The sequence below is a fragment of the Ornithodoros turicata genome, chromosome 1, assembly GCF_037126465.1.
Source record: "Ornithodoros turicata isolate Travis chromosome 1, ASM3712646v1, whole genome shotgun sequence".
In the NCBI taxonomy this organism is placed as follows: domain Eukaryota; kingdom Metazoa; phylum Arthropoda; class Arachnida; order Ixodida; family Argasidae; genus Ornithodoros; species Ornithodoros turicata.
In genome coordinates this window covers 179,065,768-179,093,232 of record NC_088201.1, presented here as the reverse complement: position 1 = coordinate 179,093,232, position 27,465 = coordinate 179,065,768, and the positions used below count along the sequence as shown (strand labels likewise).

Here is a 27,465-nt window from a genome sequence, read left to right as displayed (position 1 = left end):
GATGCTCACCAGAGGCCCAGAGCGTCGCCCGATTTTATGTCCCGATTATGGCGATCTTTCAACGAATAAACGTTAAGTCCCAGTCAAATTCTGCGTTTTTCTGGTACACACTGCAATATCCCGCAATTCATTATTATTTATTTATTAAGATGCCCGCAAACAGCTCAAGGTCTACACCTTATACATGTTATACGTATATTACAGCAAGAGATAAACTGATGTTCTGATGTTCCGTCGTATGAATGTGTGTATGAGTGAGCAAAAATGTAAGAGTGAAAGGAGGGTGAGTGAGAGTGAGTGGCTGGTTTGTCGTCCCTTCAGATGACGCACCCCGAAAGTCGCTGGAGAGGCGTGTTAGCTTAGCTCAATTGGTAGAGCCCTGGACCGGCAATCCAGAAGATGTGGGTTCGATCCCTACAGCTGGCTAACCTTTTCAGTGACTTTCATCTTTCATCGTATATTACAGGTTATGTTTGGCATTTGTCGCCACAATAACATCAACGTGAGGAACTATACTTCAATCGTAGCTTAATTTGTGTTCTACATTTTCTAGTCTTCATTTCCTTGTCCTCGTCAAAGGTGTGACACCTTGAAACTGTTAGGCGTCCCCAAAGCTGTTCACATGCTTGTTATGGGCTTTTGGCTACCAGAACTGACTCTATTTATTCTTTTTTCTTCCAAGTTCCCAAATGAACTGGGATGATGTGTGCAGCGATGTAAGCAATTTTCACAAGTGCTTGTTGTCACGAATGCGCTCCTGTGCTTACGCCAAAGTACGAGTGGTCTTCAGTGTGCACCACTGAGTGCACAACTGACAGCAACGTGACACAATGAGCAACAGAAAACTCAAATATATGCAAAATAAAGCTCTCGAAGACGACTTCATTACGTAATGTGTAACGAATAAAAGATACACTTCCATAATGGACGCTTTACTGTTAAGAGAGAGCAACGCGAACGTGTGCATACCGTAGCTGTAAAAGCTTACATTCTAAGCCTAATTCTGTAAGCTACATCACTGTCATTGCGCCCAATCAGCCACATACACCTTAGTATATGTTCCATGGACCAACCGCTTCGTATACTGAAACGTCCTCGGGCTGTCTGGAAACCTCCCGGCGACAAACCTAGAACGGATATATGATGTTCAATGCTAGCGACTGAACCAGTCTGTGGGTCACCTTTTGGACCAATGTAGGATGCTTTTTGTATATATATGGGAGCATGTGTTGCCGTCCTGCTACAGTGGTCTTGCGGGTGCTATTGAGCACGTTGCAAGGCCACTTTAAAACTGTTTCTCCATTGGTACTACTAGGTATATTTCTTTCATTATTTGCATGTAGCTGTTACCAGCGTTTTCCTGGTGGAAGAAACACAGGAAGTCAAAACTCAAAACTTTATTGCGGAACCTCAAAAGAGAAGCAATAGCATACCCTTCGGCACAAACATGCTGCATTCATTTCCAATATAGTGAGTAACATAAAAATGTTGAGCAAGTCTGTGCCCATGTCATTCTGCGTTTCAAAAACAGTAGCTGAACACGGGGTCAGATAAAGGAAGGAAGTCAGGATATCACTACCACACGCTGGCAAGATGTGTCTCTGGGTAACGTACTTGTTCACTCATACAGGATATGTGTATACCCCCATCACCTATGCCACCGCTGGAGCGAGCACAGTCTGCTGATTGATATATGCCCTACTGATGTCCCAACTGTTGTAATAAATTAACAACTGTAATGTCGCGGCAGGCTCAATTGCTGCCTCCTGCTTGATCTGCTATGCAAGACAAACTGAGCGCCGTCTGCACCCCGTTATGTTTTTGCATAGATATAGCACGTTGTGTAGCGTACCTGACATCATTGCTGCTTGAGCCACACTTCTCCAACAGAAGCAGGCGAACTTCAGTTTTGGCTGCCACATCCTTCGAAGTGAAACATGAAACACCACTGCAAACCGACAAACCAATGACCGAAATCAACCGCCGCCCGGTACTTTAGAACGCCCGCTGTTGCCAGCCGTGTGCCGGTCTCGATTTCGTGTATGATCTCCCGCCACAGTCAAAAATGCCAAAGAGTCAATGGAATCTGCTTGCGAGCCAGGTGCAGCAGATTAATGCTCGAGTCACAGCAGTAATTCTTATACTAATCATGCATTCAAATCTCGCCGCAAAGTTTAATTACACGGATGCCCATATGATATCCTTTGTCCAACTAACGGCCGTAGTTCATTGCATGATTTGGAGGCACTACGTAGCTTTTGATTTATTGATTCATTCGTGCGCAAGAACAGCCGCAGGAGCCTTGTGTGCTAAATGGAGCCTGCGCAGGGATCCGAAAAAAAAGTAGGTGAGCATCACACCGAGCACGAACCACCTCCTCGATACCGACTACATTATTTACGCATTTATTTTGCGTGAGTAACTAATTCGTAAATAATGACAATAGCAAACTGAAACCGAAATGCGAACAGCAGAAAACAGAGCTCCCTACTACTGCGGTTCGTCCGGAGGAAGATACCGTGACGTCGGCCAGCATTGTCGTCTTCTTCGAAACCCGCATTCTTTCTACCTCGCCGGATGCCGGATGATGTCAGCAGTGTGTTGCTTTAAGCGCCCTCTCGCTTCACAGAGGCAAGCGCTCGCTTCGTAATGAATTCGTTTGAGTATAATATGCTTAGTTTTGGACCCAGGTACTTCGTACACATGTTCCTGACATCCCAAAGATTACTGATGTACCACAACCTTTGTAGATTGTGATTTGATTTTGTTGCGGAGTCCCACTTTAAGGATATCCTACGGACTTCTGTGGGCCAGCGATTCAGGCAGTTCATTGTGGGACACTAACGAGACAGCCACCGTACACATGCGGCTGATTTGGTATCGTATAAAGAAATCTTAGCGGCCGAAGAAAATTGTAGCGGCCCGTGGACGACGGAGACGTGCCTCTACTGCCGCACGATGCTGCGCCCGGCAGCCAGTCCTACCGGCACCGTCCTAGCGTGAGGCCACGCACATCTGCCCGCTGGGACATTCCATGATCGCCGGTCAGGACTCGTGCGGAGGAACACCATCGTCCTCCACGTTCGGTGACCCGAACAAAGAACATTCTTTTCGGCGTAATTCGGCCCAATACCATCCCAAATTTTCCCAGACCACAAACGAAGATCCCCGGAAGCCATGGTGAAAGTACGGTGCCTAGTTCCTCCGAGGACTCGCTAGGTGGTGACGCTCCTCACTGAGCATTCAACGACCTGGCATATCACGGCGCCGCTCCCGCACTGCAACACTCTCGACACGCCATGGTCACTCTCACTCCGTCACGCCGCCTAACGCTTCGCGATGGTCCACCACGGGCATTCACCAGCGGTACGTCCCCGAGCCACACGCTCCTGTACCGGTCGCGGTACGCCGCTGTCGACCGTACCACCTACATCTTCTATGCTAGCTGTCCAGGAACCCAGCCCGAGCTCTCTTCCAACCTGGCCTTCCACATCGGTCCAAATCTTCGGCAACTCAGCAGTCAACCATCTTCTGGCAGGCAAGGCGCACCGCGACCACCGTTCCTCCGGGGACACACACGGATACCACAGCGAGTCTTACTCCCGGTCTCCCCGTGCTTCACGACGGTGCTCCCCAGCAATTCACAGGCGACCACCCTCGGAGGTAATCGCTCAAGTACTGGTCGCGGTACTGTCGCCCTCTCGCCCACGCCACTTCGGCCTGCCCCTGGAACCCCGCCGGTCAGCGCTTGCCCGCACCATCCATTCCGCCTCTACTCCACCTCTACTGCCGCGTGCCACTGCGGCTGGCGGCCAGTTCTATCGGCACCATATCCTGGCGTGAGGCGACGCACATCTGCCCGCTGGGACATTCCTGGTCATCGCTGGTCATGACTGGTAGTGGACGAAGACCATCGTCCTCCACAACATAAAAGTATCCTAGCCAGTTGCAAAACTCCTTCCTGCTCTGGAGCACACCACCGTACTTTGTGCGTAGCGTACGTAGATAGAAATTGAAATGGAATACAGAGCACAGGAACTGCGTATTTAAAATCACGTGAAAAATGTTTAAAACTCGTGCGATTTAACTGGTAAAACATTACCTGTATTAATAAGTGTCGACTAAGAGAGCGCTAACTCACTGTGACGACGTCCCTGCTGCCACCGCCGCCACATACCAAGTAGACGTGTGCGCCGCTGCGCTACACCGACGCCACCGGTAATTTTCGGTACGCCGGCGCTATTTCCAAACCGGCGCACCGAGGGCCTCTTCGAACCTGTTTGCGGACGCGAAACCGCGCATTGCAGCCCTCTCACACAGTCGCAATTGCTTTCCTCCGCTTATGATGACACGGAAACTATAAAAATTTGAAGGCATGGGCGGCGTAAATACATCACGCACACGCACGTATTCGCCGATTTACTGATCTCAGTGATGGTAGGTTGCGGTTTTGACTTCCGTCGCGGACCGCTTCTGCCGGTGGTAAAACAGGCATGACGCGGCCGTCGATCAAAGTTTCATAGGCGCATACGCCCAATACCCGAGTAGAGGTGCAAAGCCCCGAACAAAAACCCCCGGAAATTTTGAGGAAAAAAAAAACGTTTCTTTCGGTTTTTTTCCTTGTCTCCGGAAAAATAGCCCAAAATTTACAGGCGACAAAATTCTAAAATGTTAATTTTCGGGCCTTTGATGCTTTCCAACCCGCCAACAGTGCCTTAGGTGCCTCTGATCCGCCAACAACCACCAACTTCGAGCTCCGTCTGGCCGCTCAAGGGCGATCGCCATCGCGTTCACGTAATGTCGGAGTTCTGGTCGGGGTGGAATATGGGTTTATTCAAAAAAAAACAAAAAAGAAAAAAGTAAGAGGGGAAAGGTTAGCCTGGCTCCAGAGGCCGACTTGCTATTCCCGCTTACAGAAAAGGAAAACTAAAAAGAAGAAAAGAAAGAAAAACGAAAAGAGCGAAAGAAGAGAGGCGCAGTCACAGGCTCAGCGCGAGCCCTGTGTCAGTAAGGAAGCGTACGAGTTCCCTTCCGACGGGCCACTGAATGGGGCGCTGCAGAGGGCCCAGTAGCGTTGCCAGCGAGACCTCCCTCAGCCCTAGGGCAGCTAGACGCTCCATCAGAGTGGCACGGGGAGCGGCGAACAGGCGACAGTGGAGGAGTAGGTGGGAAGTGTTGCCCTCGGCAGAGCAGGCTGCACATGTTGGGGTGTCAAGCGTGCTGAGTTGGAAGAGCCGTGTTGGCGTTCGAGCCACGCTTAACCGCAGACAGAGCCACGCTTAACAGACGCCTCCCTCCTCGTGATGTTTGGGAGAGGGACGTATTGCATTTTTGGGTCGATGGAGTGCAGAAATGTATTGGGCGAGATGGCACGTTCTGTGAAATCTTGGACACAGCGAGAGCGTAAGCGACGTATTTGGAGCAGGCAGGCTGACATTGAAAGCGGGATGCTGAGACTCAAGGCAGCCGTGGTATGGGCATGTAGAGGACGATAGTCTTCCTCCACGATGGTCCGTGGGCGGATGCGATGATCAGTGAGCGGTCGGGTCGGTGGGTCGTTGCGGGTCGGTTGGTCGGGTCGGCAGCGGATCGGAAGCGTGGACGGAAGCGGGACGTGAGCGGTCGGCGTGTTGATTGACAGGCGAACAGCGGTCGTGATGTTGTCGTGATTAGTCGAGTAATTGCGGGGGCTTTCAGGGAGAGCGTGCCGTGGTAGTGCTAGTCCATGGTGTTGTCAGAAATTTGGGATGGTCAAGGGCCTAATTGCGCCGAACGTGGTGTTCATAGTTCGGGTCACCAAATGTAGAGGAGGTGGTGTTCCCCTACATGAGTCCTGACCGGCGATGATGGAATGTCCCAGCGGGCAGATGGACGTGGCCTCAGCTAGGACGGTGCCGGTAGAACTGGCTGGCAGGCGCAGTGGCGCGCGCCAGCAGAGGCACGTTGTTGTCATCGTCGTCCACGAGCCGCCACAGGCATGTTTAGCAGCAATGTCGGCACGGGTATTTCCGGGCAGCCCAACGTGACTGGGTACCCACTGGAGCCATACGCTGTGGCCGGAAGCTAGGAGCTCGTTGTATCTGGCGATTACAAGCGTGCGGAGATCGCAAATAGCACTGCACCTGTACGACGCCAAGGTCCCCAATGCTGACTTGCTGTCCGTGAAGATGGACCACGAGTCAGCCTGTGAAAGGGATATGGCGTTGAGCGCTTCATAGATGGCTGTGCGTTCCGCTTCAGTGGATGAAGTTTCATGCGGCAGCTTGAAAGCCTGCGCAGTGTCGCTGTGAGGCATGTAGAAAGCTGCAGACGACGCGCCGTACACAACCGAGCCATCCGTGAAAATTGCTTTACGCTGACCGTGGACCGAGTTCAAATGGTCAAGAGCAAACTGGCGCGCAGCGAGGACAGGAGTGTCGTTTTTGCGGGACATGTCGGGAATATGCATGTCCGTCGGAGGCAGCACGAGGGCCCACAAAGGTGGGGCCTGTAGCAGGCGCGACGGAGGGGGCGGAAGAGACTGTGCCAGTCTGCAAACAGCAGCCCCGAAAGCTGAGTTTTCATACAGTACGTGAATGTCCCGTATGCAGTGGGCAGCGTGTCGTGTGCGGTACTGCGCACAAGAGCGCAGGGGTGGAGGGGTTATTCTAATTACCTATCGCTGAGTAGACAGCAGTCTCGTGGGATGCTCTGCTCTGCATTTATGCCTAGAGGATGAACGCTACTAAAGCTTCTAGCTCATTGTATGCTGTGGTTTGGCCGGCAATCCTTCGACTCAGCAGCAACCACGTTTGTTTGCATTTTTTCCAATTTTTCGGGAAAAATCCCGAAAAGAACCGGCTATTTTCGAGCAATTCAAAATTTCTGGAAATTTTGCATCTCTATACCCAAGGGAGCCTCTGTCACCCGTCGCGCCCCCGCAACAGAAAATACCAAATTGCAGGAAATATTGCAGAAAATACTGAATTCAGGTGCCCGAGAGGACATTCAGGAACAATGGTAGCTCTTAGAGAAGCAGCGGAGGAAACACTGTTTGAACTTTGTAAACATTTTTTGCTCATTTAAACAGTGGAATGGAAAAGGACAGACCCTCATTGCCACCTTATTAGACAACGCAGTGTGTTGTTTTAAAATGCGCGGGATTTCAGCATTGAACTTTCTTTATGTGCAATCCAGTATTTAAAGAAAACGTGTAAGAAATGGGACTCCAGTGTGAACCAGCGACGTAGTTCGAAGGTGTCACTGTCTGAGGAACAACAAAGGAGCACCAAACACACTTCGAAGGAATAAACGTAACATTCGATAAGATTCGAAACAAGAAACATAAATCTGACCACGTAAAAAGCGAAAAAAAAAAAAAAAACAGATTGTCGTCACCAGTAGAAAAAATATATTGAGCTTCCTGTTTAAATTAACGAATTGAGGTAGTCCGACGTATGACCAACGGCAAAGCGTACCAGACCTCGGTACACACACACACACAAAAAAAAGTGCAAGAGCAAATTGCCCCAAATTGGTTTTGGGAATAGTACGCTTTTGAGTAAGATTATCAGTAGGAAGTGAGTACGGTGATGAATAAAGTTGTCAGAAGATTATTGATAATTTGCAGATAACTGATTTAATACATTGACGGGTAGAAATCCAGCGAACGGGTAAAGAAGTATGAAGGGAATTGCCTCAGGACGTGCCGACGTATCTAGGACATCCTGATGGATATCATAGGACATCAAATGATTCGCAATGGGAACAGGTGTCCTGTCAATATCATAATTGTCGGGTAACCTAACCTAACCTAACCTAACCTAACCTAACCTAACCTAACCTAACCTAACCTAACCCAACCCAACCCAACCCGATCCGACCCGACCGGATCCGACCCAAGCCAACCGGAACGTAATGTTTTGAATTATATGTGCTGTATTACATTACTCTTTGTGTCAATTGCTAACCGCATTTCTGTTGTGTCAGATGCACTGAATCCTCCAATCCCTATACTGTAATACTCTAATGGGCGCTGTGAGCAAATTAAGAAATGGATGAATAAATAAATGGGGTCGCCATAGTCATTCAGAGTTTGCCCCCTTTAAGGATTAGTTTTATTTCCTCGTGAAAAGAGATAACTCAAATTAAATATCTAAATCCCCAGAAATGAGTATTTTGTGGTGATGCAAAGGCGGAAAGAAAAGTGCATTCATTTCATGCAGGACTGGAATGGAAAGTTCTGGAAGGCACTACTTTCGTACGCGAAGCTAGCAGAGGGGCATACATACGACTCTGCCAAACGAGATAGCGCAGAATCGTAAAGCTGACTAAGTAGTCTGCGCTTCAACACAATCGTCTATTCAATACCAAGTATAAAGACACGGCCGAGAGCTCGCCTCATCACCAGACCATTTCAGTCGCCCGTATCAGTTCGCTGTGTTGAGAAATCAAACAATCAGCATGTCCGCCTTGATCAACCTGACAGGCGAATACACTTCCAAGCAACTTCGACTTATTGCAGAAGCCCGTGCGGCGGATGGCGTCCACGTCGTCTTTCAGGTACGTTTCTTTTTGTTTGCCTCCATCTGCCCGCACAAATCCTAACTTCATTTACTTGTACAGTGAACCCTCGTTAATATGACCAATGCCGTTCCCGCGGATTTTCGTCATAAAGCGAATGGTCATATTAACGAGCAGTATCATTGATGCTCCAGGTAAGCTGGAGGTCATAAAGTAAGTCTCTTTGGCTCTGTCTCATTTATTGAAGACACAGTCATTGCAGTCACAATATTTCAATTCAGTTTATTTCATTTTGCCGGCATACTTTATTATTTATAACTTTACCATTTATCAACGAATGAAATCCGTTCAAAGGGTCTGGTTAGAAAAACTGTCAATATGCAGTGTTACCCCTGACCATGGCAGGGGCGATGGCGTATACGTGCTCTGCGTACGTCATCCCTGGACCACTGGGCTTGTGGGTGAGGAGTATGACTCGAACTGTGATGGACGGTCACAATAACGGGGGAAGAATACACTCTCCAGTCTTCTCTCCAGTTCGTCCCACGGAATGCTGGTCATAGTCGGATTATGGAGCTGTCATAATAACGATGGGCCCATATGCAGGACCTCCATTGGGAAGACACGGTGCCCCAGAAAGTGGCCATAAAGTGAAAATGTCATACTAACGAGTGTCATATTAACGCGTGTCGGCTGCATCATAAGTTAGATTCCACGTACATCGTACACACGAAACGCGTCTTACATGCATTTGTCTAAATGCCTGTGGAAGATGTAATGTCGCTAAATGTTTCTCCGCCCATATCTGCGCCTGCGACAGCTTTTGGTCAAGTTCCCTGTGCTGCCGATTCTCCCTTTCCCTTTTCCTACTCTCTCTGCTCTGCCGCCACTCCACGTCCTCTTCCTTCGCTTTCGTGGAAAGGAGGGAAGACTTTACATGGCCGAGAACGATATCCCTTTTCGTGCACCATCCAAAAGCTCGGGCGTGAAGAGCGCGCTCGCGTACGAAACTCGGAGTACGAGTGTAACCACTTAACGGTAAGAGCGCCAAACACTCAGCAGCCACTTAACGGGCACAAAGAAGGTGGATTCAACGCAGAGATGTTACGGAGAGAGACGCAAAAAAAGAGTGGCGGGGAGGAGGATTGGAGGAGAGCGGAGGACCTGAACGGGGCGCTTCTCTCAATGTAGGCAGGCCCGGAGGCAGCCATATTGAATCAACAGAGTGAAGCACCGTACTTTTATTCCGCGAAAACGGGGGCACTTTCCAAAACTGTTGGCAACGCTTGCTCTGCTGCTTTCTTTGGCTACACGATTTGACACTATTCGCTCCTATTCAGGCTAGTAGCCAAGGCTCGTCGGAGCACGACCGTCGCAGTGGGGGCTGAGGTGGGGGCCCTAGAGTCACTAAATAAGCTACGCTTCAGAGTAACGACACTGAGGCAAAAACAGCCGCCATGTTGTTTCGGATGACCTCCAGCCCCACCTCTATTTTGGCAGTAGAAATAGATGAAGATGAAGTTCAGCAGTGGAAGAAGACAACACTTCGAAGAGCGCTAAATGGATGGCCTGGAGGTCATCCGAAACAACATGGCGGCTCAGTGTCGATACTCTGAAGCGTAGCTTATTTAATGACTCTAGGGGGCCCTATAGGTCAAAGTGTTGACCAGGATTGCGGAGTTGCCACTCCGGAGTTGGAATGGTTCCGGAATCATTCCAGTTTTAGCAGAAGCCGGAATGGAATTGGAATGGAATGGCGGAAACTGTCCCAGGAATGGGAATGGAAGGGTCTGGGTGCCCCGGTGGCAGTTTTGGTTTCAACGTGCTGGTTTCTGCCCTCGCACCCTTTGCACCGCACGTGCACACGGTCCAGAGTGAAACAACAACAACTTTATTTTGAGAATGAGAGTGGGGAGGTTCATCGCCGGAGGCGATACTCTACCCCATTGATGGTGGGGATGTGGGGAATAAAATTATGAGCCTATTCACAATAACGATCCAAGTCCGATGGTGTCCAGAAGTGTCAAAAGAGCTTTGAGCGCAGATCGTTGCTGGGCTGGATTGGGCCAGGGACCCAGCAATTTCGATAGGGAGAAGGGGCGAGAGTCCAGCTGACTAAGAGACTCGGAGAGTGTGGTTCGGGAAGGTTGCACGTAAGGTTTGTCTGCGCAGTGTGGCGACATGTCGCACGTGTCGCAGGGTAGGACTGTGGATAATTTGGACCACCTGGTGTACAACTGCAGTCGTGTAAAACTGCAGAAGGTCGAACAACATTTCTTTTCCCCGACGTTGAAAACCCGTATACCGTGCGGTTGATAGTATATTCTAGCAGCACCGTGAAAACCGTCGTGCACTGTCTGTATATCAGTGTGCTCCAGATCTGGGTGGCAGCCTACGCTCTCTGCAGTCCCTCATCGGTAGCAGGCATTACAGCCTCACCTCGCCTCGCTGTCCTTTCTGTTCTAGCCATGAAACTGCGCAGCACGCTTTTCATCAATGTCTCGTTCCAGACGTTTTGTGGCACAGCGTTGAGGAGCCTATGGGGTTCCACAGATTCGCTGGAGCACCCTTCAAAGGCTCCTTCAACCCCTCGTTCCAATCCGGGATAGACGGCAGTTCATTCTCTTAGCCGTAAAGATAAACTACCAAGTGTCGATTGCGCGCTGCATAGCGGTACACGGCGGTCACACTCGGGGGCCGGCACACGTTCTAAGCCTCGTTCGAGCGGGTGTTCACAGAGTTTTACAGAGAGAGAGAGAGAGCAGTCCTTGGTGCTGTGGAGTTTGGAAGACGGTGGCTAACTTTGTCTGTGCTATTCGAAGAAACGCATGGAAGGTACGTTGTCCACTACTAAGCATTACTTTCCTTCGTGCCGTTATCCCGTACGCAACTCCCCGCAGTCTAGGTGTGCTGCATGGCGACGAAAAGCACGAACAGCAATCGTTAACGTGACGTGATTTCACAAGCAGGAGTTGGTATTGTACTAGTTCTAGTTTTAGTTCTAGCTTGTTGAGATAGTTATATGGGAGCCGTTCCTTGTGACTGGTCTTCCGCCTCGATGCCAATACACACATTAAAGTCGCAAGAATCGCACATTATTTGTTGTATTTGTCACATTGCACATTGTCACATGCATTGAGATAAATGTTGTTAGCTGTACTCCTCCGTCGTGAGTGGAAACCGTTTCTTCTCTTACACGGAACATTTGCTCACTGCTCTGAAACAGAAAACTGCTTAAGTTTTTCCTCGGGCTTGTAATGACGGCATATAGGCGTCCTAAGTGGACGACGTTACTGCCAGGGGCTTCACGGTCTTTATACATGCAAAAAGCCTTTCCTGTGCATCGTGAACACGAAGAGAACATGCGCTCATCATGCCCATCATTTTACTGCATTGCGAGTTGGCCGCGCACTGGCGCCAGTCTTTTCTGAAATGGCGCATTAGCTAAGTCGTTACTTCGCTCACCGAAACAGTAACTACACCAGTGACGAGTTACTTGTAATGCGTTACGTACGTACCATCCTGGTTCTGCCGCGTGGGTCAGAAAAAAAAAAAAAAAAAAGAAATCCACTACGTGTCATGTTTGTAGTGTATAGCGTAAGCTGCACGACATATACATACGACTGTATACGATATATACGACTGCATATATAGTAGTGAAAAATTGTACTACGAATACACGATGCCTTTTACGCACTTATGAGCGCTCGCCTTTTGTCTGCGCGTTTTACTGGACGAATGGTGGAAACTTTTTGTCTTCTTAATTTGTATTTTGTTAGGTTTTCTTTAGGTGACTGGACTGCAAATGTCATAAGAGCAAGTTCTCCTTCGTGACAACCTTTTGTTTTGCATAGAATGACATGAGTCCCGGCTGTTTTTGAATTGCTCTCTTCTGCAAGAGCGTGTGGTGTCTACCGATTCTTTCAGGCAGCCTCAGCGTTACACAATCCATCACCGACTTCATAACCCATCGTTGGAATTCGAGTTCAAAACCGTGACGATATCTGAATTTGAACCCTAGTGACGAATTCTCAAGTGCGTGATGTGCTTTGAAGTTGAATTATGCTTTATGACGTGATGGGTTCTGAGGTTGAGGTTGGTTGATTAGTCATTGTGGGATGATTCTGAATTTGAATTTAAAAGTGTGCTAAGATGTGACAGTTTACGATGGTCACGTGATGGGCTTTGGGAAAATCCGAGCATGATGTTATGTCCAAAGAATCCCTAGAAAAACGTCGGCGCTACCCTCCCGTTGGTGTTCACCGTGTGAATGAGCCCCATCTAGTCCCATCTATTGTTCGGCGTACCCAAGGTCACTCTGTTCATGCGTACAAGCAGGTATGAAAAACAGGTTACATCGTACCGAACACCTTGAAGTGTTACCGGAGGGCGCTGATCATCCAGAGGTACCTTCACTGCACCAAGCCGAGTCCGGGCAGCGAGACATTGTTAGTCATCTTGGGTTGCCCGATAGACGAAGCAGATGGACTCTTCTGCGCGTCCTCAACCTCAAGTGGCATTCATTGACAAATGCATTATGTTGCTTTGTGTTTCTTGCAGAACGGATACAAGGCCATAGATAAGAATGAGGATAATGCTCTAATTTTTCCAACGGGTCTCATGCCTGGCCTGAAGTTTGTGCACGTTTTCCATTTCCAGAGCTTTAACGGCACGTACGTATACCTTTGCCATCTCTGGCGCACGCAGAATTAAATTACAGTAACGTCGCGTCTAAGGGTAGGCATTGAAAGAGTCTTGGAGCTGGAAATGAATCGGAAGAACAGATCGCTAACAGGTTCCATTTCCAGAATTTTTCCGCGTGTGTTACCACGTTTACACTGTAACAGAGAAAAGTAAGCGTGGAATAGAAAAGGAATTATTTTTAACTTCAACCTAACCTAACATGACCTGGGCCAACCAGGACATAGTTGTATCGAATATGTTTGTATTCAAAATTGATTATGTAATACGTGGCGTCGGGAAGAGACAGACCGCATTCCAGATGAAGTCTAAATTATATGCAGTCACAGTGATATTGCCTATTGCAGAAAGTAACCTAACAATGATGACGTAACCGAAGCTTTACCTACGGCCAGGGAACAGGTGGTAATTTCAACGACACAACAAATGTGCTGCGCACGGCGTAGAGCCGTGTATTAAAAGGCAGTCTAGCAATTGGGAGGAGCACTATAAACAGGCTCGATCTGGCTGGCAATCACGCTTGCGCACCCCTGATTGTTCTTTTTTTGATATCATGATGGCCGCCATGACACCTGGCTGCCACCCAAAATAAATGGCGATGAAAACAAACACTGCGAACCGGGAATTTCGAGACATAAATTTTTCAGACTGCTCTGGTTTTACGCTGCGCGCGCACACACACACACACACACACACACACACACACACACACACACACACACACACACACACACACAAGCACACACAAGCACACACACACACACACACACACACACACACACACACACAAATGGGATGATGATGTGGTGGTCATTCTCCGCCGTTATGGCGGTACACCTACGCCGCAGACGAACATCCTCCTACGAGCTTCTCGGAAATCAATTACAACTTCTGTTCCGCTGCCGACATCTAATCGAAAATAATATGTTATGTTGCCGTAGTTAGGCATAACGAAGACGGCGATCATGGGAAATAACCAGGAAAACGACACTGTGCTGCATAACTTTGAATTTAATTATTGAATTTTATGGACATAAACATTTTTGCACGTTTCATTCCAACTGGTTGTGTAGTTTAATTAAAAAAAAAAAAACGTTCCGACGACAGGACGTTTCCAGCTCTGCAGGGATCAACCTTTCTCGGCCCGATCCGGCACGAGCGCATCGAAAAATGGCCGGATCCGTCAACGTCTACTCGATGTTCAGCGAAACGAGCGACATGATACTGGAAATTGGCATGTCGAAAGCATGACCTATTAGATTACAACGACCACGTCATAATCGGCAACCCCTATGAGGAGTCCGTCCGCACGATCCGCTAGGAGGCTACACATCAACCCGCGAGACCTACATCATGATTGGACAATGGAAATTTGAATTTTGAACGCGCAGAAGCGGACATACGACAACCGTAGCAGACGACAGACCTATGAAAACGCGTAGAATGATGATGATAATCAACTCCAGAAAGAGGCATCTTCCGTGGGACATCCACCACTTGTACAAAAATACTAAGGTAAGCTGAAGTACAAAGTATTGTAGAAACTTAGTAAGTATCAACGGTGCTGATGAGTAGCGCCACCGCTAGCCTCCAAATGCGGCGCTGGGAAGGCGTGCCTATGGCATGGTCTCTATAATCTAGTAGGTCGTGGTCGAAACACAGCATGTCGAAATATGACGTTAGCCCAACTCCGGGACATGTTGCAAAGTGGATCTTGGGCCAATGTCGGTGGTGCCGACAGAATAATTCCTATCAAGTTTCTATGGGGGAAAGAGGGGTTTATATTGGTCTATTGTGTATCCGAAACCAAATGCAGTAGGAAACACAGATGTTACGTTGATGACGATTCAATATACCAACTAGTTTCTCACTTCGATGTTTTTGTGTGCATAATCCAACTAAATTTCTCAATCTTCACTTTCACTCACAAGCGAACAGGATTCTCGAACATACCGAAGCTCGCGAGATAATCATTTATATCTGTATTCTCTTTGGGAGTGAATGTCACTTTCGTTCTACGTTTCTTGGACTTCGGAGTCCTAGGAGTTTCTAATGCATCTCTTTTTGATTTTTGAGACGCACTCTACGAAGCCCCGAAGCAATGACAGATACTGTTGTTTTAGAGAAAAAAATAATATGGCGTGGTGTTAATATGGTTACAACGAGGGCATAGAACCAGTTTGACTGAGACTACGTGCATTATTGTTCCTTCACATGTGAACAGTCTAGCGTTGTTTTTGTACTAAACGGCCGCGCACGGTACAAAATACAAAGTAATAGATACACACTAATACACACTATAGATACACACTAATTGTTGGGGATGGGGAATGTACTTTTGTTTGTTTTGGGTTGTTTGTTTGTTTGTTGTTTTGTTTCGGGAGTAGCAGAACTAGTCAGGAGACAAGTTCAATTTGACAAGTTCCAATCATGTTGACGTGACGTGGGGCACAAATCGGCAAGTCACACGGCAGGCACGTGACATTGGCCAAATGTCTAGGTGCGCAGCAGTCCAATGTCCGAATGCAACATCGGCGCAACTCTGGGGGATGTTGCAAAGTGGATGTTGGATTGATCCCCGATGTCGGTGGTATCGACAGAAACACGTCGAACCGCCGTCGACCCGACACCGGTGCGTGTTTGAGAGGCTAAATTTACGTTCCTCTGAGTATATACATCAGGGCAGGTATCACAACACGTCAAGATAGCGCAGAAATTCGATGAGGACGCAAAGCTGGGAAGATAACGAAAACAAAAAGTGAGTGCATGACGAAGTAACAACATATAGACATGGCTTATAATTGAACACGTTCTGGTCATTGATGGGAACATGGGCTGCGGACAGGTAGTATCAGGCCCTAGTACCAGAGGAAAGAACAATCTTGAGTGAAATGTCGTGTGAGGAACATTGCGTTCAACCCTCATGGGACGGCAGCCACGTCGCGAGACATGAGCATGACGCAGGATGTAGGTATAATGTAGACAGTGTGAGAGTATATCAACGTATTAGGTATTGTCTATTATGGAAGAACAGACACAGCCAAAAAAAAATTATTGACTTAAGCCAAGAGGGGGCAAGATTGAGTCATGTCTTGAGAGAAGAAATAGTGGAATGATTGATTAGAGTAATCTGATAGTTTGCAAGGGGTAGCTGTGTCTTGGACGCTTTCTGAACGGTTCCAAAGATATGACTAATGCGGGTACCTGTTTCTATTTGTACCCCAAAAGTACCTGACTAGTACACCAAGAGAAAGCGGGTTCAATGTCCTGTCGGGAAACGAGGATTCTGTTGAGTATTTTTTTTTTGGTCATGGGGTAGAATATCGCCTCCGGCGATGAGACTCCCCAGCCATCATCCCGTAATAAAGTTTTTTTTTTTTTAAAAAACATTTTGAACAACATGAAAAAAAAAATTTATGAACAAAAAATTATTTTTTTTTATTTAAAAATTTTCTGCGTTCTTCTGAGGAAGACAAGGGGGAACTTGAAGGAAACGATAACTTGATGTTGTTTCTTTTTATTTTCTTTTTTTTTGTGGGCACTTCATTATTTGCTTAGCTGTGGCAAAACATCAAGTCATTGACATTTGCCCTTTGTTCTCTTGCAGCCATATCTTTCGCTTCCAGACCCAGGGTAGAGTGGCGTACGTGGAGTACGCTCTCGTCTCGCAAAAGTCTGAGTTCACCGGATGGAAGACGCTGTCGTCTAAGACGATTGTCGCAGAGAGCTTCGGTACCACCTACAGTCCTATGAGTCCAGGCTTCCACGTGATTCAAGCCGAGATCGACAGCTCGGCTAAGATGATGGTAGGCATTACAGGGGCGACACAAACCAGACATCGTTGTAACTACTCTCAAGTGGGTCCTTTTCGCAAAACCGCCATCTTGTCGTGGTCACACGTCATCTGCAACGTCATTTTGAGGTCATGTGACTTTGTTTACATGTCGTTTTAGCGCAGGCCGACATATTCCCGTTGTCATAAAGTCTAAAGGTTAACATATTTTTCAAGCGCAAACTATATGATGCTTATTCCGCAAACAAGGTTTCCCATTTCTCCTTACTTTAAGTCAACAGTATGAGCCCGCATATACAAAAGAGCGCGTTTTGCTACGATATTATCGGAGAATAACAATTACCGGAATCGAAATGTTGCAAAAACGGCGCACAGAAAGAGCAAAGGCTTTGTTTACAAACGGTTTGGCCGCCGGGCGGCGTAATTCCAAAAGACTGCCCAGTGCAACAGATCGTGCTTTCTCTACTCTTAGCGGATGACAGGTGATGCTCTGGCAACCTACGTTGCCGTGGCGACGCCGAGACGCCACTGCCTTCCGTGTGGCTCCAAATATCGTTGGAGGAAAGAATGCAGGGATCTTTCATCAGCGTACCTTTCCACTTCTGTGGCCGAGTTTTCTGTAGGCTGTGTTAAATTGCAGACGTTGGCTGTGTTGTACTTTCCAAGTAGACTGATTGTGTCAACTCAGGACCTGTGATTCGCGTTGAAAAGAAGGATGCTTCTTCTTGATATGGGGAGAGAGTAGTCAGCCAGTTCAGTTTTAATGGCATAGGCCGTCGACGAAGGTGGCCTTTTCATGTTCATCATTATTTGAGTTGAACTGTGAGAAAAATTTGTCGTGCGCCTGGCACGCTAGCAGAGCCAGGAGAGGTGTGAAGACTTTTCGCAACATTTCGGGAATCGTGAATACATATAGGCGTGAAATGCACATCAGACTGTGATATCATTCTGGCAAACCCCTGATGGTAGCGTAAATGGAAGGTACATGAATGGGCAGAAAAACTGAATCAGAACGCAAAATTGATGTTTTCCTTAGTTATGAAAATAATTTCATATCACACAAAGGGCACGTATGTGGCAGTTTGAATTTTTAGTTGAGGGTGGTGTACCATATAAAGGTGTCATCTCTGGTCTGTCCGTGAAAAGCACCGACGTATGTTTCAGTATTTCAGTATCGCAAGCTGGAATTCGGTCAGCGAACATATTGGGTTTCCTACAGATAGCACCCAATCTATTTGTATTTAAATGGCACAAGAAGGAAAATGCAATCAGCTAAGCTTTTGTTTGCGGTGTATATTTTCCGACGTATTACTAGATAGGACGAAGATAAGTGACAAAGAGAAGTTATCTTGTTATTGTATTATGTGGTAAGTCAATTCAATCTTTTACTACTGTAATTTCGTTTGGCGTTCATTTTTACCGTGTTTCGAGAGGTTTCAGAAATTACGTATAAACACCGAACACCAGAAGCCGGTTGTTCCCGCTGACGCAACAGCAAAAATATGTATAATTAATAAAGAGACCAGCCAGATAAGAGATAAGCCAGAATTTGTGGACCATTGTGCGCCATTTCCATGACGCCACCACCACTACGTCTCTTGATACGATGTCTCAGCTGATAACTTGTATGGTCTCACTGGCACACTGTCAATGCTCACAGTTCAACATATCACACGACAGGAAGTCGAGTCATAAATTACATAAAATGTGTCCCACTGGGTGCTCCGCTTTATGTTTCTGACGTTATTGATGTAACCGTACGTAATTAATAAAGACGCAACAAACACAAAACAGACTAAAAAAGTGTCACTGACGAAACATCAAATGGAAAATATATCTGCTTTCTTTTCCTCCATCGATATTTGAAACCGGTGGAAATGCAGTAGCGTCTCGGCGTTGCCATGGTAACGCAGGTTGCCAGACGATCAGCTATCGCCCGCTAAAGCTAGACACAGCGCGATCCGTTGTACAGGGTACTGTTTTTGAATTACGCCGCCGGGCGCGGCCACCTTTAAGTTCACGTGGGCGGTGACGTTTGCTGTGACGTATGTCTATGACCTGCCCATAATGCATTGCATCCGCACAGCACGCTTTCCTCTATGGAGCAATACATTCGATGCTTCCCATGTGGTAGGCATCTCTTCCCTGACTCAGTGAAGGTGCATAATGTAAAAACCCCGAGACTAGGGAACACGAAGGGACAGACACAACACGAAGTCTCCGGGGTTTTTACATTACGCATCATCTTCACCAGCTCGCTTGCTTCCTAGCCATTTTTTCTGTGAAGGTGTTGCCACGGACTTGATTTCGTGTCCTCGGAACCCTATAAGAGAGCCACTGCGATTTTCGCCTCTCGCACTCCATACTCCCAAGCCATGCGACGCGGAATTTTCATGCAACTAATTTCTAGTTTCGAAAAGTACGACATCAGGCGGTGCCCAACCTATCTCGGCGACTGTCTGGCAATATTGCTGCTCGAAGGTCGATTTGGTCTCTTATACCATTGGTAGCGCTTCGATCGGTTGATAGAGATATAAAGTCACAGGGGTGACAGAACCCCCCCCCCCCCATTCTTGTAACTCTCAAGCGGGTGCTTTTGGCAAAACTGTCATCTTGTTCTGGTGGCACGTCATAGAAAACGTCACTTTGAGGTCATGTGACTTCGTTTACATGTCGTTTTGACGCTTACCGACATATTTTCGTCGTCATAACGAGAAGAGATGAACGTATTTTGCCAGCGTAAACTATGCGGTGCTTTTTCCGCAACATGGTAGCCAATTTCTCCTTAGTTTAAGTACATCGCATCGGCCCAGTGAGTCTTAACGCGCGCTCATCATCACACCTTTGGAAGTCGTCAACAGTACAAGGCCTTATGTGCAAAACTGCGCGTTTTACTGCGAGATTATCGGATAGAAATAATTACCGTGATCGAAAAACACCCAAAACGTCGCGCAGAAACAACAACCGCATTGTTTACAAACGGTTTGGCCGCCGATCACGGGCGCCGCCATCTTTAATGTCACGTGTGCCTTGACGTTTGCTGTAACCTGCGACCAGAACCTGTCCAGGATGCATTGCGTTCGACCAGCACGCTTTCGTCTACGGAGCAGTTGTCAGCTGAGTGTTATTCCACAGGAGCACTCAAAGAAGAAAGTTTACACGACACATGTAAGACGCACTTTTAATAGTCCACCCTCAATAGCGTACACAGAACGAAAGCAAGCTGCAAGGTCGTGCTGCTCCCTCGTAAAGTGTACTCAATTGGTTATCAACGTGTTTAATCGAGAGAAACTTGCTATAGACAACAACAGATCGAGACAACAGATGACGTTTATTCAGCCTCGTTCTGGTTTTCACGCCGGTTAACCTTTTTGCTTCCAGCCACGAATGCTGCATAATTTCGTATGGAAACGGGCGTGCGGTCAACTGCGCCACGATTACACACTATTGCCTTTTGTTGAACGTCATTCAAAGTAAAACTAAAACAAACACCTCGTCACACGGCATGTCGGGGCGTTCACTTATCCAGGTAACTAAGTGGGCACACCTCTTACACTCCTGCTCTCTTACACTAGTCCATTCTGGCATCTCTTATACTCTCTTATACCCCTGCGATCCCTTATACTTAGGATATCCGCTGGCTATTGATGCTTCCCACTTTCGTTTTCTGTCCCTGTCCGTCGGCTGAAGAAACGTCTTTTTTACGACAATTACGAACAGCATAAATGTCACAAAAAAGGCGTACACCTCCAGCGGTAAAGATAATCTCTAATTGGGTATTCCCGTGCACCCTTACACTCGGGATACCCGCTGGCTATTGTTTCTTTCTACTTTTTGTTTTGTGTCCCTGTCCGTCGGTTGGTGAAACAGTAACTCTGACTCTTATATTCCTTAGCATGTCACTGTAGCATTAGTACGCGAACTTGAGCGAGTTTTCAAAGGAATAAGCAATTCGTATTGACAACACCAAGCCCAAGCAGACGACCATGGAGATAAATCGTCGGCAAAGCCAATCCAACTCGTCTGTCTAGCTTGGTCTGGCTTACTTCACATTGATGTCATTGTTGATGGGCTTTCCACTGATGTGCATCTAAAATTCATTTACCTTTCATCGGTGAAAGACTGTCGTGTGATTTACGTTGCACTCGTTATAGCCGAGCAGCAACCTTGTACACATCTGGTCGCATTCGTCTTTCCTGCGCATCACTATATATGGTTCGAACTGCCTGAGTGAATAGACCTGTTTCTCTGGACCAGGTGGCGCGGATGAGCAGAACGTCAGCGCTCCAAAATATTCAACGGGCGGTAGTTTAGCAGACGACAGAGGTATTTCAAATACACAGTTTCGAGTTGTTCTCACTTAAAAAGATGCTCCGTTATTTTTCTTTCTTTTTTTTTCTGCAGATTTCCTACAGCTTTTCTAGCTTTCCTTGGCGTCATACCGCTTGAAACGCCATGCAGAACCGCCTGATGAGACTACCCACTGTTGGGTCTGTGGCCACTTGGGAACGAAATGGCGGTATGAAAACATCGCCGCAATAGCCCTATAGCGAGTTTTAGTGCATGAGAAGAATTCTACGGAAACGGTACGATAAGGGACGTTACCTAATCCAAACTCAGCAATGTGGTGTCACTCGCTCAAAAGGAAGAGGACGATTGGCCTATCATGTTCTTGGTTATCGTGAACACCATCCGATGCACTGGGACTCCATGCTATTCTCCTTTGGGTTCCGAAGCTTGCAGAATATACAAAAAACCTCGGCAAGTGGAGGCGCACACATGGATGACAAGGCTCGCGAACAGACGGACGTGAGCTAATCCGGCGCTGAAGTGAGCATTGGCCAATCTCCACCGAGCATGCTGGCGAAGGGACTGGAGCCAATGGAGAAGAAGAAGGTGTGCGAACTAGCGACATTATTTTCGAGGCGGAGAAATCTCGCCCACCGTTTTGCGACTGGCACTCCTACAATTTACCTACGTCGCTTTGTGGGAATCGTGCGTAGATCCAACGCAAAAGGGCCCCCAAGACGATCCGTGTGGTATCAAAATAGAGGGAGAAGGAGCACAACAGAAAGGAGGAAGGCGGAGGAGGAGCGATTTCAACTGCGCCTAAATTAACGAACAACGCATTTTTAACGTAAAACAAAACAAAAACTCTTGTCTCTCGAGGCGGAAGAACCGCTTAAAAAAATAAAAAAAATATGGGCGCGCTTAGGAAATTTAATGGTCCGTTGTGCTTTAGTGAGGACATCGTAGCCATATGCAGCTCGTATGAAGCAACAATGCTTCGGGTCTGGACCCAACGTTTAACCTTGACAAAAGCAAATTTGAATGTGACAACCAAGACCTAGAGCTCGATCTTGAACTTGTCGTTATCCCATAACGCGAGTTAAATGCATCACTTGGGCCGGTGATTCGCCACGAGTTTTAGAAGTCGGCCCAGGACGCACATTCGCCAGGGCGGCAGTCGTGATGTTACTCACGTGTGTGAGGTTGACAACGGCGAGCATGGTCAGCACCACAAGCAGCAGCAGTATGCGGCTTTGGAACGCACGAGCTTTAAATATATAAGAATAACGATCGTTATATGAAAGTTCATGAACGGGGACCCAGTAGAATAGAGCGCCCATGTCATTCGAATCCCGCCTCAGGGCCGCACTTTGGAAACGGGCCCTGGCGGTGCTCATCAGCCCGTTTATAGTTTCATGAATTGCTATGATAACTTGTAGTCCGGCTTACCTTATAGGATATTTGTGAGAGCGGTTCATGTCCAACGTGAGATACGCTCTTGCTGCACTTATAAATTGATTCTCATCATCATCATCATCATAATTTTTTTCCGCTTTGATAGAAGCTGTACGCTGTTCTGCTGCTATCGTCTGCAACGGTGGGATGGCCGCTTGTGCCGCTTGTGCCCAAGTGTCCAGTACCCACTCATGATGCAGATCTCGCCTCTTGTAGCGGCCCCTAACGGAATATGAGGATGTGCTCCTGCATAAGGGTTGTCTATTATGTCATGATCGATGTGATATAGTACATCGTGATGAGAACACGCCCTACTAGGAATATTCCGCCGATCTCGGACAGCTGACTTGTTTGACCCTTGTGTTGGCCCTTGGTTCGACATGTACAGTCGCAGGGCTGTCTGTTACTCCCCTTATTCTGTGCGGCTTCCTCACTTGCTTTATTACGTACTTTGTTACTACTACTTTCATACCTAGATACAGGATGACGGAACCAACATATGGAGCGCTTATGAGGATGTTCCCGGTTTCACCCTTGACATCTTCAAGAAGCTTGTCCTTCATGAATTTACAACGCGACTGACCGACGTGCCTACTTTCTACATACTCATGGAAATGCATGTCATCAAAACTGCACAGTCCAGCCCATCGACATTTAACAACGTGAGTATCTTTTGTGTAATAAACAGGACACATTTTCAGGTGCTTCGAGTATGTTTTGGGCGTGCGCGTTAACTGATAGTCATCATCTCTTTTAACGGGAATGCCTTACTCAGTTTTGGCTCGGCCTTACTCGGGAATTCGGCTCGGTAATTCTGTGCTCGGTAGCGCATCCTTTCCGTTTGTGGTGCCTAGTGTTACGCGACAGTACAGGAAGACAACGGCATCGCTATCGCGATTACCCGACGATGTGAACATCTAAAAGTCAGGGTATTCCTTGACAGCTTCCGCTTTCACGCCACCCGGCTCTTCGCGCCACCTAGCGACCTTTTAGAATGACCACTTTGCGCCACCTGTGTTTCATGCGCCACTGTAGTGTTTCGTTCACGTGGAGGTCAAGAAAAAAAGGCGGCTCTGACTGCCGAATTCTGGGCTTCTGGGATCTCTAAAAAAAACGGAAAAAGACGGGAGTTTTTTCAGATAAATCCGAATTGCCGAAAATTCTACCAGCGTCTGTTGGCCTGCATTTTCTGGATAAATTTGAAATCCCGGAACACTAGTTATACACGATGGGAATTGATGTTTTGAGGCTGGAACACATAGAAAGGACACATACATACAAAGCTTTGTATGCATTTGTCCTTTCTGTGTGTCCCAGCCTCGAAACATCAATTCCCATCATGTACATCAGATGCCGCTTGCATCGCCCCGTCGTGTGAATGTGTGTGCGAGTGGGAAAACGTGTAAGGGTGAAAGTGGAGTGAGCGTATGTCTTTGTCCCTTCAAATGACGCACCCTTGGAAGTCATTGGAGAGACATGTTAGCTTAGCTCAATTGGTAAGAGCCCGGTAATCCAGAAGATGTGGGTTCCAGTCCTACAGCTGGCTAACCTTTTCAATGACTTCCTTCTTTTATCACTAGTTATACAGCGCTGTTTTTATTTTCCGTTAGTCGGTGTGAAGTCGTTGTAAAGCCCTTATCAAGTCGTTGGTGAGGTACACCGCGGTTATGTCTGTGCCACGTATACCAAAATCTGCGGATGACTCTTGACAGAGGAGTACACGAGTTTTTCACAAGTGCGATTTTGCGGCAGCCACGCTTCCAATCGCAAGTTTTGAGCCAAGCTCAACGAACTGTAACCAAGTGTGTTCCGGCTTAGCAAGCGTGCCCTCCTTCTGCTCGTTCCTCCTCACGCCCTCTTCGCTCTCGCAGTACACTCTCCCACTGCCGTTGCTCCTCTAGCTCTCCCGTACTTTCATCCTTCGCTTCCTCGTCGTTCGTTCTGCCGGTTACAACGCGCACGGCGCAGGGACGGGCGGCTAAAGGGCGAAGCGCATTGGACGTTTTCTCAGCGTTAAAACGTCGCGCGCACGCCATGACCTTGCACACGCGGCGAAGAAACGCCAGCCAGGCGACCACCCGAAACGCTTGGGACGCGTACGGAGCGAGTCACGTGCGCCACTGTTGCTATATTCGTCGACCACAAATATATGTTAGACTTGCCGATGCTCTTCTTTCCTGTGGTTCATGCGTTCCTTCATTCCAGATACCATTAAAATGTTCACGTAGATTTATCAAGGTATATCTAAACAGGTCGCGCAACTCCCATAGGCCCCTGTGTCTTCATAATGACGCCATGATAGAGACGGTCAGCGCCATCCATCCGTTGAGCGGACTACTACGATTGTAAATAAATGACGTCAGGGATGACGTCAGCACTATGAATAATTAGTAGTGCATAATTAGCCATGGCACGTTTACATTCGCGCACTTTGTCTGCGTTGTATACCCTTTCTCTCACCCAAGCAACGACACCAGACGAGAATACAGAAAAATAATTGACATCAGGTTTAATTAAACATATCAATTCGAAATATATAGAGTTATCACAGATTTATACAATTCCAGACTGAAGGGCATCGTGATGACCGCACAGAAATTAGGAAGATTCACTTTAGTTCCATTTCTCTCCTAGAGCTACACGTACACCTAGTGATTAGACGTTTGCATTTATTCAGTGAGTGGCTATATTATAGGTAAATTGCAACGAAATATGGCATCGTTGGTGCACAGCTGATTCCTGCTAACACTCACGCTATCATGGCCGCTCGTCCCATGACGATTTTTTTTTTTTTTTTCGCGGGGCCAGCAACAGGGGATGCATTGTATTTATCTGTTCACACAAGTGGTTCTTGGTCTACAGCTCCGAGATGTGAACGTCGTTTCCTGTTTCACTCAAAAAGTGTACCAACTCAATATTACAATGCACGGACACAATGCACGGATACAGAGATGCACGGATAAACTCGCCTACTGTGACACATGCGCTAAAGGAGCAGGACACGGAAATGTACTCGAGTGGTAGATGATTTCGTATATATGCACGAGCGGGGCAACAGAAAGTTTTTTCTACATTGAAATTATGAATAACCTATTAGTAAACACACAAGCCACGCCCATGTTGTAAAGTTTTTGTGTTTACGACCGTACCTCTACTCTCAACACCCAGGATCACTCGCGCCTCTTGCTGGTGGCTTTGCCGATGGGTCTGATTTGGTATTTTCGCTTGTTTACGCTACCAATTTAGATATACCTTGGATTTAGTGTGATGGATAATATCCCAAAAATTTATGCGGGCTACTCATACGCAACCTTGTCTGCCTCACGACGGCCGCGGTTCTGTCTACTTCTCGGAAAACTCGCCCAGACGCGCGCGAATATCTGTAGTCGACAGATTCCGGCGTACGCCCTCCGCCCGCGTTGAAAAACGGTGTCCGCCCATTTGGTCGAACGCCGTTTGATCGAAGGCGTTTGATCGAACGCCGCTTGGTCGAAAGCCGTTTGATCGAAAGCCGGTTGATCGACGCCGTTTGTTCGAAAGACGTTTGTTCGAATGGAATTCAAAGCTGCATGCACTGTGTTGTCCGCACCACTTTTTCTGTAACTTTTGACTCGAGCATACGGAGCAATCAGTGTCCTCTGCTTTTTTATTTCTTCTTTTTTTTGCTTTTTGCAGTTGAAGAGGGGAGACCACTGGTTAGTTGCAGGAGTTTGTCATTTACCAATCAGTGGGATCATATTGAAGAAAGCTGCCCCAGGTTGAGAGCAGCCGATAGTCTATCCTTGTTCTGGGCACCCTTCTTATTGCTCGCGACATATTTAAAGGGAACGGTCTGAAACGGGATAGTCATATGTGCAAAGCCACTCGAAGTCTGTGCGTGCTAAGAACGAAATTTCGCCATGGTACAACGAGAGATTAAATTAACAGCATGAAAAACCTTAGTTCGACCTTAGAGTATGCATCTGCAGCCTCGAATCACTACACATGCACGATATCCGAAGAAATAGAGAAAGTACAAAGATCTGCTGCCTTATAATCTTGTCTAAGTTTCGAAGGACTTCTTCGGTTACATGTCTGTTGCAAGAACTAAATTTAGGTTCACTTGCACATAGGCGAAAAGTAAATAAACTGAAACTGCTCTTTCTCCTATACAGTGGTCAGTTGATTACAAACAATAATCCACTGTTAAAATTTGTTCACATTCGACGGGAATAAACATCAAAAATTTCACTTACTTATTTTTTAATTCATTTGCCAAAATGTTTAATACTTGACATCTATTATTATTTCACAAAGGGTTGGGGGATTAACAAGTACAGCATGTTTAGTCACCATGTGTCAGAGCGGAAAAACCTATTCGGTTGTCCAACGACTTAACGGTGAACAACACTGGCCCTTGTACTGCTTTTTGGACACTAAAAAGTGGGTTAGCATGAGGAATGTGTTTACGGGGAAGCAGATTACACAAAGTTAAATGTTCCTTAGGATAACTCCATTTAGAACTGCAGCTTTTTTTTCCTTGTCTTTTTTTGTCATTTTCGACACTCCAAGTGAACCAATTAAAAAAATCGATCAAACGACCGCTGCCGTTTCGATCAAATGGCTTTCGACCAAATGTCCTGCGTTCGATCAAACGGCTTTCGACCAAACGGCGTTCGATCAAATGTCCCGGAACCTTGAAAAACTGGTTTTTACGAGGTCACACGCACGCCGAGCGCTCGCCC

At 47.2% G+C, this 27,465-nt stretch overlaps 1 protein-coding gene across 1 annotated transcript in view; it reads left to right on the top strand.

Annotated features, from left to right (window-relative positions):
• The first annotated feature begins 8,207 nt into the window (after nucleotides 1–8,207).
• The window catches only part of LOC135378829 (uncharacterized), a 33,832-nt gene continuing 14,574 nt past the window's right edge, over nucleotides 8,208–27,465 (top strand). Inside the window, exons 1-4 of the mRNA XM_064611940.1 lie at nucleotides 8,208–8,541; nucleotides 13,063–13,175; nucleotides 16,811–17,009; nucleotides 23,218–23,403. Of these exons, the coding sequence (XP_064468010.1) occupies nucleotides 8,443–8,541; nucleotides 13,063–13,175; nucleotides 16,811–17,009; nucleotides 23,218–23,403 (597 nt within the window). The 5' untranslated portion in view covers nucleotides 8,208–8,442. The remainder of the gene's footprint in view (nucleotides 8,542–13,062; nucleotides 13,176–16,810; nucleotides 17,010–23,217; nucleotides 23,404–27,465) is intronic.